Source organism: Myxine glutinosa, chromosome 4 (assembly GCF_964187855.1).
Source record: "Myxine glutinosa chromosome 4, kmMyxGlut1.1, whole genome shotgun sequence".
NCBI lineage: Eukaryota > Metazoa > Chordata > Myxini > Myxiniformes > Myxinidae > Myxine > Myxine glutinosa.
Window position 1 is genome coordinate 51794795 of NC_136264.1, and position 13335 is coordinate 51808129.

Below are 13335 nucleotides of genomic sequence, written 5' to 3' on the forward strand. Positions count from 1 at the left end.
TGAACTTCAGCCGAATTTCCAAATTCAGAATACAAGCGTACAGCACGAATTTTCTGTCTCATGATATTCTCTGTCATATTAGTGTCTAATTCACAATGAACTGAACTAATGCAAAGACAAACGCGTGCAGCACAGTGAGCGAAGCTCACCCCGATCCATATCACGTGATGCACCTCACCCTGTTGCGTATCACATGATGCACCTTACCCTGTTGTGTATCATGTGAAGCCTGTGCGTGTTGAAGCGGTCACATCCATTTACGAGTAATCATATTTTGTTTGGCACCAAAGAACAATAATAAACGTAGTTGTTTGTTGCAGGTATCGTTCTTCAAAATGTGCCCAGGATTTCTGGACCACCATATATAGACTGTATATATAATATATATAGCTTTATATCTCATCAGGTTGTGGATGTATTATGACAAAACTTGGTGGATGAGTTGGGTAGGTGACAAGAACAAGCCAATTAGAGGGTGGTTCAGGTATGGATTCATATCTGGCCTAATATTTGGGGGGTAAACTGTTCAGTCAGGCGGAGGTATGTGGAGGGGGGGGGGAGGGGGGGGGGGAGGGGTGCTGGTCCAGTTCTTGTTTTTGTGTTTTAATCGCTCGGCCCCAAATACCATGCCCACACATGTAAAACATCAAACGGAAACTCCACCAATCACACAACCCACACGTCACCATGTCAAACCTGGGCACACACCCAGCCATGTTCATTCCACGAAAACACAAAAACAAGATTTACCAGCACACACACTCCCTCACCCCACACATAGAATACCAGATCATATGAATAGTCATAATATTAATATGATAATACAAGCATCAATATATTTTCTAGCAATTTCTGTGGGGGCAGCCATAGCTTGCCAACAAGTGTTCCTGATTGACTTTTGAAAAACGTGATGTTATATACCCGAATGTGCACCCACAAACGCAAGACAAGACAACGTCTACATAAATCACTGGTTTATTCACTGAAGTTGCATTTACTTCTTTACAGCATACATTAGTTTGATACAAAGGGATGCAAAGTGAAAAATTCACAAAGGATCATTTATAGCAATTATAAGTTTTTGATAGTTATCTCTTGCATAACATTATTGAATTGGCAGGGTGTACACATCATGACGAAATGAAAAACACGAAAACTTCAAGAAACAGAATCAACCTGCATTGTAAAAATGTACCTTAGTATACCCTGAAGGTTATGGTATGTCTACGAATAGGAGAGGCAAAATCACAACAGATAATACTAAAATATTAAAATGCAAAAAGTGTTATGCCTAATAGGACCACAATTTGAATATATAACAAAAAGACATCACTTCCAACAATTTAAAATTATTTTCCCCACTTAAGTACCTGAGTGTGCTTAATGTTTCATCATAGTTAATGTCAGCAGGACTCAATGCAGCCACCATCGCAGTGCGAGAATTACCACCTGGAGGAACAAGACAAACATTTACTATTAAAGGACAGTGCCACCTTGAGATGCATAATACTGCAACTGAGCAGCCAATGCACATAAAATTATTTACAAGAAAACAAAAGGAGTCATACCCAGGTTCTCCCGTAGGAGCCACGTGAGAACTGAGTCACGGAAGGGAATAAAATCGGTCTTCTTTTTCTTCTTGCTCTGCTATAGAGACAATCCAGACTCAAAATGTGCATTGTAGAAGTAACAATGTTCAGTAAATGCTTGTTCATGGCCAAAAACGTGCACAAAATACATTGGATAGCTAAACTAACATCTATTAGCTTTCAAACTAAGTGGTCATGGGATTTGTGAATTTCCATGCATACCACACACAAAAATACTATATTTCTGCATCCAGCCATTTCCAGTTCCACTGTTAACGACTTCATCCATTTCCTTTATGTTGACCTTGTCGTCATGGTTGACAAAACCCACGCCTCACCGCTGACACAATAAGGGCGAGCAAACATGCGGAAACACTGAAGAGCTTACTGAAAGGCTGAATTATTTCCTTTCAACTTGTCAGCTATCACTTAACAAAGGTGCTTTATGGTAGTCACATATAAAAACTTGGCATTACTGTTTGCCATTATTTACGTCCAGGTAATAGTTGAATATTCCCCAAGTAGTGTCACGCCGATAATCATATTGGCTATTGGTAACAAGCCTATATTGATTCCTTAGTGGAATATCAGTATTGGTAATGACGACACATTCTGAAACCGATAATAGAGCATGCGCATTATAGATTGGAAGAACCAAGAAGGAGAGAAAGAAACGTTCAGACATCTGGGGCTTCTTCACTTTAGGGTAAGACACTGGAAGGTTTGCTGTCTGCAACACTTGTTAACCCTATATAGGTGTACCCATGGGTATTCCCCATCCATACAGAATGGATATACCCAGGGGGGTACACCTATCTAAGGTTAACAATTCATTTCACATGGAGAAAAGACAAGAAAAACTCAATATAATAAACCTTGTGCTTCATTTTGAGCAACAAACAACCAAACTTCCACAAATACGAGGAGGTGCTGAAAGCCAATGAGTCAGCCAAAGATGGAGAGAAAACAAGAAAGGGACAGTTGTCACTGGAAGACAGCACAGATCATGTGTGACTGGGATATCAATGATCCTATAGCTGAGTGTATTCACCATTGAATCGGTAAAATTATAGCACAAGATTGTCAACCATTCTTGATCGTGGATGACGGATGATTTTTTAAGTTTGTTGAAGGAACTCAAACCAGGCTACTATCTTCCTAGTAGGTGCTATACGACAGACGATTGCCCCCCTGAAGTTAAGAGGGTGTGAAGTCAGAGGACAGTGAACAAATGCGAAATCAACTTTGCAACATTTCCTGGGTTACTTTCTCAACCAACATTTGTTGTACCGGGATAGACAGTGACTCCTTCTTGAGGTTAACAGCACATTGGCTGACAGATTCCTTTGAAAGGAAATCTGCTGTACTGCAATCTCCCTGCCTCTCACACAAGAGAGTATCATTCTCCCAGATATGTTGAGATGTTTGAAGAAAAGCATATGAAGAGACAGCAGCTTCACGTCATTCTGCATGACAATGTGGGCGGCATGGCTAAGGATATGAGGGACGGCTCATTTCCAGATCTGGGTTGCTTTGCTCATACACTTCGATTGATCATACATGATGGTATGCTGTCAGAAAGAGCTGTTATTGACATTCTGACTACCTGCAGACAGATGGTAGGGCATTTCACGTAGTCCACTTCAGCCTTCATGCAACTTAAACAGATACAACATAACTTGGGCCTCCCTGTGCATCACCCAAACCAATATGAACCAACTCAGTGTTATTCAACCCTTTATATGCTACAAAGTATTCTAGAACAAAGATGGGCCTTGCTGCATATTCAACCAAGCACAATAATCTCCAACTTACAACTAAGCAGCTTGACCTGGCTACTAAGATTGTCGCTATGCTATTCGTGTTGAGGAAATTGCATGATCCGTTTCTTCCAATCAAGCATTTGTCTCCATCATCATTCCATTAATTAGATGTCTTAGGAGAACTCTTGAGAAGCATAATGATGACTGTGGATTACAGACAATGAAGAAGAAGCTAAACTCACTCAGACAGTACCATGATGTTAAAGAAAACAACATTATTGTACTTGCCATCTTACTTGATCAAATATTCAAAGACGAGTTTTTCAGCTCACCTGGACAGTGAACCAATGCAAGATGGCAACTGGATGAAAAAGTGCCACTTGTTCAAGGCAATCAGCAATCCTCAGATTAATTTCCTGGTTCTCCCAAACATCCAAGAACAGAGCTCTTGAATCACTTTTCAGGCATTTTATAGGAACTAAGAGATTCAAGCAGCGAATACACAAACCAAGAGGTGGGGAAGTACATTGCTGGGTATTCTTATCCCATTTAATGGGATAAGATCCTTATCCCAATACACAAACCAAGAGGTGGTGGAATCTTATTCCATTTAATAGGTCGTGGTCTGAAAACGTGTCGATTTTCTGTTTCGTCTAGCCAAAAGATACCCTTCTGCACCGCCAACTTCTGTCCCTTCACAAAGGTTGTTTTCAACTGCTGGAGACACTTATGATGAGAAGAGGAATAACCTGGTTCCTGAGAGCAATTTTGCTCCAGTTGGTATTTCATACAATTAAAAGTGCTGATAGATTTGGGTTGGTCTGATGCTCGTTGTTGTTGCTAGGCCATGCACATACAAGTGTCAACAGATTTAGATTGTTTTGAAATTGTTGCTAATGTCCTAAAAATAAAATTGCATTGGCTAACTTGTACAAATTGCCTGGTGTTGTGTAATCTGTCAGTTTTGGATAATTTTGGCATGTAAATATCGGTCATCGTCATTTTGGTAAAATTGTGATATTGGTGCAAAATTATCCCCGAGATAGATTCCTCTCTCTAAAATGTTTACACCAGATTTTCAGGAACCTCAAAAGGGACTATCAGACATGAAAGACCTATTACTGTGTCAGGTTGCGATTCAAAATATAATCCTAACTCGCAAGGTCTTGATGGTCCATTCTGAATCTTTGGCCATTTCTTGCAAGGACATCAACTTCTTCTCAACTAACACTACAATCTTCGTCATCATCTCCATCTACATTCTACATCATCCCATGAAATCTGTCAAAGGGGTTAGAGGAGACGTGGAAGTGTCTTCAAATCCCTTATAGCATATTTATCTTCTTGTAAGCCTTTACTTAAGGCTACATCTCGCACAACAACACTGAAGCTTTATAAGCTACACGTAATCCCATATCTGAGAATTGCTGCTGGCCTGATGGTACAAATCAGACATTTATAGACAGCTCAGCATCTAGGCTGTTAGGTTGGTGGATCCTCGTTGATGTGGTTGATCAATCGTATTATCAATTTAATTCTAAACGAGGGATATGATGGAAATTTAATAAGGTAAATGAGATGGCCAGTCATGATTGGAAGATTATGGACAGGTCAAGGGAAATTAATAACAGTTATTATATCTATTGGAGGCTCGTCGTCATTAAGGGCTCCAGGGCGTATCACAACTGGTTGAGAAATGTTTCGAGGCAAGAACCAACCCTGGACAGGTCACCACATTGATGCAGGATACTCGATAGAAGGAGCAGGAATCCGACTAGGGTGCCGAGGATAACTTGCTTCCTCTTCACAAAAAGCACCATAGGATAATAATTTAAATCCACCACCAATTGCTAGCAGACTGATCCTGCGGCTTCACGTCCATTCGATGGACTGTGTGCACAATGATGGCTCGCCGGGCATGTGAAATACAAAGATGACAGGTTATCGCTGGTTTGTTGTTGTTGCTCTTTAACTGCCACTATTATCACACCTTGTGGGGTCGGCCAGGGGAAGCTTGGCCTCGGTCTTTCACGAACCGGCCTGGCCAGGCCTGATGTTCACCTAGTTAGGGCAGGAATTTGGAATTTGGCATGGTTCTGGCAATACTCCCCTACTCTTTGTGAAGGACACCATGGAATCTTTAACGTCCACCAACCCATGCTGGCAGATGGGACTCCTAGTTTAACGTCCATCTGAGGGACGGCACACACATTGATGAATCGCCCTGCCTGTGAAACACCAAACTGACAGTTTACAGCTGGGTTGGGATTCGAACCCAGGCTAGACAGCTTAAAGGTGAGTGTGCAAACCTCTGAACTATCCTGCCAACCCCAGGCCACGAGTACTCAATATGAACACTGTTTGTGCCAGTCTTTTTGGGGTTTTCATCCAAAAATTTGTGCCACTAAAATGATATGCACAAGCCATGTCAGCACTAATGTATGACATGGAAACTGGTTTGTGGTGAAGATTTTAAAAAACACAATTTTATCCCTAAGTGATTGCAAAAAAACCCCAAAAAACCCCCGGAAAGTAGTGCCAGTAAAATAGTACTGTGTTTCATGAGAGTTTTGCATGGAAACATACCATTTGTAAACAAAGAACAGCACAGAGACAAACACACCCATCTTATCTTTACCTTCGTAGTTCCAGAATCCTGAAGAAAGCATTATGAGGAAACCAGAGGTGGTTTAACATCAGGGATGCCAGAACAATCAATAATACAAACTGAAAACTACATATGTCAAGACACTTTTGCCGCCATCTCCAACCAAACAGAAGCATCATTTTATTTACACGACATTTCAAAATTACTTCTGAATGAACAACTGTTGCACAGTAACATGATTCACAAAACGGTTAATTGAGAGAAGATCACCGAACATTTCCTTAGCCAAATGTACAGTGTGAATCAGACCTTAGTGTACAGTGTGAATCAACTTTGAGCTTCCATGAGATTAACGCCATGCCAGTATGCTACAGCATTTGTTAGTCTTAATATTAGTATTGTTGTCATTAAAATGGGAGTAACAGAAAGATATATAGAGCAAGGCAAACGCTTGAATGACGAAGAGGAGGAGAATGGAGTCCAACCGTAATCTTCTCCAGGGAAATAAGACGAAAGGAAAAGATAAAACTTTTTACACTGTACACTGTACAGTAAAAAATAGTTTAAAAAATACTATTTTTTTTTTACAAAAAAAAAATACTATTTTCTTTTTTACAAAAAAAAGTCTGGATTCGGCCATTTTTAGGTTGTGGCAAATGAAGTAATATGTAACTCGAACTAAGATGCTTTGAGACGAGTAGCAATATTCGATAAACCAGTTCCTTTGTCAGCCTCAAAGTTTAATTAACGGGTTAATGAATGGTATCAATGAGGTAAACAATCTCATTGACTCGTTAACAATTCCATTAAGTAATTTGCCAAATGAAAAATAAACAGTGAGTTGTTCAGTGCTTGTTTAATACTGTATACTTACCATTTCAGCCAGGGCAGATATCACCTTGCCCAGTGTAGTTAGAGACTTGTTGATGTTGGCTCCCTCCTGTTGTTGAGGAATATTGAATGTGCATAGTATCACCAATTAGAACAATGGCATAATTTCATCAACCATGCACAAATCACATTACCACAAGTACATTGTACATTATACTTCCACACAATGCTATCTACCTTAAAATATTAACCTATCTTTCCTAAGCTCCTCTTCTTCTTTCGTATGGTGCACAAGGCTACGGGGTAGCAGCATTGGCTGAAGGCTTGGCTGTGCTTTGATGCAATGCCCTCTTAGGTTAGAGCAGGAATTTGTAATTTGGTCAGGGTGCCGGTTATAGCTCACCTCCTCTGCGCAAACAACACCGTGGGATCATTAACATCCACCATCTAATGCTAGCAGATGGGATGCCCGTTTAACATCCATCCAAGGAACAGCATAATAAACAGTGCCTGTGAAACACTGGGATGACAGTTTTTAGCTGGGGTGGGATTCAAACCCAGGACAGACAGCTTAGAGGCAAGTGTGTGCACCTCTAGGCCATCCTCCCAGCCCCTAATCTTCTATAATTCTGTACCTTCAATTCAAGATATTCACTTAACACTTTGATGTATTAAATATACTGCAGTCAGTATATCAAACCTTTAGTCTCGTTCCCTTGGCTCCTGTAGAATCTGCACGCTCACTGCCAGCCAGATCTACAAGGCTGATCTTGCTCACCTGAAACATAGCAAAGGAAGTTTGACTTTAAAGCTTGTGGCTCCGCTGCGACACGTGTTTCAACAAAAGTTTTAAGTTGATGTCTATAAACTGTAAGCTGAATAAGTAAAATCAGATTTTACAATTTACAATACAAGTACAACAGCTTGATTTTATGACCATGAGAGCCAAACCAAGAGACCCCAGCAAATTGATGCAGCATCATAGAATATACACCGTTGGTGAGGATGTTGAGGTGGCTTTGTCTTAGGTTTGGTTCTCATCAACATAAGATATACCACAGTCTTTTGAAAGGATAAACTTTTGGTACAATACAGTGATTTTAAAATGGAGCAATTATATTGGGAGATATTTCTTGAGTAATCTTATATGATGTTTAAAAAGCTTCATGTTTGAATTTTTTGTTTGAAAAAAAATAATTCATCATACTCTTTTCATAATGCACTTTTCTTTTCTTTTATTTAAGGCTTGGCCTCGATGAGGGCTATATAGTCCGTGCCTGGAGCCTACAACATAAAATAAAGAAGACCAAAAGTCTAACAGCGGCGTAGCCGGATTTGTAAAATATTATAAACCACAAACACACATGATTAGCTTTTTAAACAGTCGCTTATGCTGTTTATAACATTAAACAAAGAAATTTGGAGGAATCCCCACATCCATGAGGTAAGTTTTACTTGCAGAACTGAGCGAAGATGTACTGTAATCTATATACCCCACAAGAGTTGGAGGTGTGCTCATTTACCAAGCAGCTAGCTAGCGCTTGCCAAGCAAGCCGTTCCTTAAGGGTTTTGAATGGAGTGCTTGCTCGAATGCTTAAACCACTTGGTGATCTCTCCACAAGAAACTTGGTAAATGAACACACACCCAATGTTCTTGAGACCCGACCATAGAGAGACTGTAGTCTATATACCCCAAAGAGGAATGACCTTTCCTTCCGCTCTCGAAGTGAGCGGGTGTTTACGCCGTAATGACATCATATACATAATGACGGCCGGACATAAAACTGCCACTACTTTAATATATACAAGATATATATTTAACCTACAGTACGTTTGCAGTCACTACAAAGTGATTAGTATTACGATTAGATTTACAATAATAATAACGTTATGTTATTATTACGAAAATTATATTATTTTTTAAAAACCGAGGTGAATTCCTTACTTCCGCCTTTACACTGCTTCAATCCACCAACTTTACATTCATGACATTGGGATTAAAGTGTTATGGTTATATTTACTATAATATTATTATTATTACGAAAACGATACTACTGAAATGATACCACTGTATTAAGAAACCTGGGTTTAATTTGTCCAAAGTGGATGGTGAGTCATAACGCCTAAGGCCTATACATATCGTATTGTTGGCCAATGCTTTCGATATTTGATGGTCATTTTAACAATCGGTTTGTTTGCGTTTCACACTGAGTAAAAAAAGGTAAAGGTAGAGCATGGCGATTGGGATATATGACAGGTTCGACGATATGTTCGGCATGAACGGAATATAAATAAAAATGGCGGTGCATGGAGAGTCAGCTGCAGCACCGCCGTAATGACATCAGACGTAATCACATCACCCTGTCATGTGACCAGATTCTCAGCTCTGATTGGTATACGTTTGAGGGGACATACATACATACATACAGACGGACAAACACTGTTCTAGACGGTTCTGCCCGATGGGCTACGCCATAAAAATTCAGCCAATACATTTTATTAGGTAAGCCAGAAACCTCATTTTATACTTTTTAAAATTCAACACACCATATTATGACTCAAGAGTTTATAATAATAATTTTTGTAGCTCATGTTGGTGAAATGACCCTAAATATTATCTTTCATAAACTATTAAATATAAAGAGTGGAAAAGACCAAAAAGACTTTTCCAAGACCAAAAAAAGTACCAAAAAAATTAATATATGTAAATAGAGTTTAGAAAAAAAAGTGTTAACTCTTCAATAATTTTTTTTCATATACAAATAGAGATGAAAAATAAGAAAACATTTTGTAAATCATGGAATATACATGTCTCAAGATTCTATTTTTCGAAACATTTAAAGTAAAATAATATGAAACAATAAATGAGAGAGGGGCCACAAAACGCACTCAACGAGGTCTGCAATAGGGGGTTAAAGGGTATTATATGAAGCATACAGAAACTGAAACACACTCAAATATCTTAAAAGCTTCCTTTGTTTGATAAGAAGTTTGTTATTGACGATTTAAAAGAAATAAAGACAGGGATAAATAGATCATTCATAAGAACGATATTAAAATTCAAGCCAAAGGCCCTCCTCTGTCTTGAGAAATATAATAAGATATATAATATATATATAATAATATAAATAATAAAAGAGAAATATAATAATATAATAAGATATATAACAATTTATTTATGGAAATATAAAGATAGAAGTGAGAGATCAAGTCAATGAAGGTAATATTCAGACCGACATCCAAAATACATAGAGGAGGGGGGGAGAGGGGAGAGGGAGGGGGAGAAGGGTCGATGGGTGATTTACCCATAAACCTGGCAAAACCGATCCTGGAAAAAAAGGTGGGTGAAATAAAAAGGTAATCGTGAAATTCTAAGGTAATAGTGAAAAGTGAACTACATTTTTTGCCAGCAACATGAACGAAATCCATTCCATACCTTCACATAACCTGAACCAGCATGGAACGTGGGTTAAAAAGACAAAAGCAAAGCTGGAATTACTAACTGCCACAGATATGATGTTGATATTTGAATTTGAATCATCTCAAAGAGGTGGGATATCTCAGGCTAGTTCAAAGAGAAATGTAAAAGCCAATCTTATAAATAATTTCAAGTCTTTGTGCGTTCGTTTTTGTTACTCTTTCACGGCCGAACCGTAGCACCTATAGGCCCAACATTTTGGGTGTAGGTACTTTAGAATCTGGGTAAGGGTTTCAGATACCACACATTGGCATTGAAGGCTGTTTTGAGGCCACCACAGTCCGGTATAAAGTGTATATTTGGATGTGGGGTCCGGCAGTGCTGCCGCAGGACCACAGGCAAAAGGTAACCACCGTGAGGCCAATACCTCCACATCTTTTCAATGTCCAACACATCCTTAAACCACTGTGGGAAAAGCACACCACCATTTTACCACAGTGTTATTGAAAGTATTCTAACGGGATTGATTATTGTTTGGTTCAGCAAAAATCACTGCACACGACCTCAAGTTGTTGGAAAGAGTTGTTTGTGCTGCGCAGAGGATCACTGGTATTGATTTACCTGCACTCAAAGTGATCTACACATCCAGATGTTTTTCCAAAGCCTCAAATATTGTTAAAGATTCTAGTCATCCTGCATTTAACATGTTCCAACCACTATGTTCTGGCTGTTGGTACCACAGTATTAAAACATCCATCATCCATTGCAGGAATAGCTTTTATCCTAGTGTGGTCTGACTTTTAAACCATGAATCCTGATTTTTATATGTCTGCTTTTCTTTTTTGTCAAATTATACTTTTATTTGAGATCACTCATATTCAAAGAATTCCAATGGCATTCTGTGATATTCATGGATGCTACATATGGCAATAAAACTATCTGTATCTGTATCTGTATCTATATCTATATACCTATCTGTATCTGTATCTGAACCATAAAAGCAATAACTCTACAAGTTTTCAATGCACAACATGTGCTGGAACCCTCAGTAGTTTTTTCCCCATGCAGCTCTGGAAAATGTAATAGATATTTGAAACATTGGAATTGTAAGAAACCTTCTAACTATTTAATTTACGATGATGCGAATCGTCCGTCTCAAGGGATGGGCAATGTCTCATTCTCATTCTCTTCCAACAGATGGATTTGAATGTGTTTATGAAAAAGTGAGTCTTTGAAAAGATTGTAGAACTAACACAACATACAGTAGAACCTCTTTTATCTGGACATCCAAATACCAGAAGACCCAGGAACCAGAAAAAAAAAAATCATGGCCAAAAAAGCAAAATTAATAAAATGGTGGATTTTTTCTAAGGTAACTTTGCCCTGATTTTACACTGTCAGAGGTTGTTGGTGGTGTATTTATCAATCGGTTGTATCACTAGACTCGTATGCAAAACAACCGGAGAAAATTATTGTTCAATTGTTGTTTTTGAGCAGTTTGTTGAAAGACTGTCATCGGGCCATGATTTTTGTGGCCAACACAGTACAACATCACAAGTTGCTCTCCGAAAAGCCTAACTATTATTTTTTAACAGGATCTAAGGCTCATAGTGGAGCTGCCACACATACATCTCACACACTTGAACATAGACAAATATACGAGACACAACACAGGACTGTTAGACGCGACAAACACAGCCACTGGGGAGCTTGGGGGAAGGGAGAGCATGAGACGAGAGCACTTCCCAGGGCACTCTGGGTTCCATCCACACCACAACAATAGTACTGCCTTTCTCAGCACACTCAGCAGGGCATTTACTATGAAGGGCATTTCCTCAAAAGATTCACTCCAGATCCAGAATGGTTTATAGTGATTATCAAAACTCTTTGTTCAATCATAGTGAAAATATATCGCAAGTGCAAGATGTTTAACGACTCTGTATGATAACAGCAAATAAATATGTCCGACATAAAATAAATTTTTTATAACGTATGGAGAAGGACTAAAAGTAACAAGGATTAATATATTACATTCTACCTCTCTCCATGGCTGATACTTTATATTTACCTGAATAAAGAAGACAACGTCAGGAAAAAAGCGAAATATAAGAATTTCTACAAATTGAGGAATAATTTGGTATTCATTAAACTGTGAAAATGCCAGAAAGAGGCAAGATATGAGGTTATTTAATTATTGGAAGCAAGCCTCAAAACTAATGAAGGCAAAGTTTAACGAGTTGGTAACGTTCTTGGAAAAGTTTACAACCTTCCGTACATTAATTGAAAAAAACAAAACAAGGATGGAACAAATCAATATACATTGGAGTTACTATTAGATATCTGAGCAAAGAGTTGATGTATGATTAAATTGACAATAATTTGAAGAGGAGGGAAATTTTAGTTTCATCTTTATGAACAGGAGCTACAGAAAACAAGCGTAATTATGAACTCCCAAATCGTTTTGTTTATCAGACAAATTAAGGTCTTTTGTTGACATTCACAACTCACAAGATTTATTAAGTTCACAGGCACCTCATTGATTTTGTCATTGTCAGGCAACACGACTGGCATGATGGCAAGCACACACATGTCATGAGAGGCTCCGACTGTTGGTCCAACCACAGGCTTGTTGGGAGTAAAATGTCACTCAAGATCAAGTCTCCCATGAGAAGGCAACATCTCAAGCCTGCTACAAAGCCTCAGCGATGTGCAATCACAGCTTCAGCATCATCTCGATGCCACCTTGGAACAAATGAATCTACCGGAACGTCTCCAAGATCAACGGTTTACTTAACTCCATACATATGGCTCATCTCTGCTGGATTGACAATAGAGGGTCAGCGAGCAAACACCCCTCTTACCTGCAACTTAGGAGACTCGCACAGTTAAGACTACCTTCCATGAAAGAAAGCTGTTGGGCAGCAAGAGCAGAAAACATTCAGGAGGCAACTGATACAAATAATTTCAAGTGCTTCTACACTGGTCCTAAAGGCAGTCTATGGACCGTCTTCTCGTGGTATCACTGCACTCTGTAGCACAGATGGCAGCACCTTATCACAGATCCAAAGACGATCCTGGAGCGCTACGCTGAACACTTTAAGGATGTCCTCAATTGCTCCTTCTCCA

At 39.0% G+C, this 13335-nt stretch overlaps 1 protein-coding gene across 2 annotated transcripts in view; it reads right to left on the reverse strand.

Annotated features, from left to right (window-relative positions):
- LOC144888127 (kinesin-like protein KIF1C) overlaps positions 1-13335 on the reverse strand; it is a 270641-nt gene that overhangs the window by 40264 nt on the left and 217042 nt on the right. For both annotated transcript variants that reach the window (XM_068112313.2, XM_078775707.1), the window contains exons 8-11: positions 7492-7569; positions 6835-6900; positions 1569-1647; positions 1371-1449 (exon numbers count right to left, since the gene is read on the reverse strand). In XM_068112313.2, coding sequence (XP_067968414.2) covers positions 1371-1449; positions 1569-1647; positions 6835-6900; positions 7492-7569 — 302 coding nt within the window. The remainder of the gene's footprint in view (positions 1-1370; positions 1450-1568; positions 1648-6834; positions 6901-7491; positions 7570-13335) is intronic.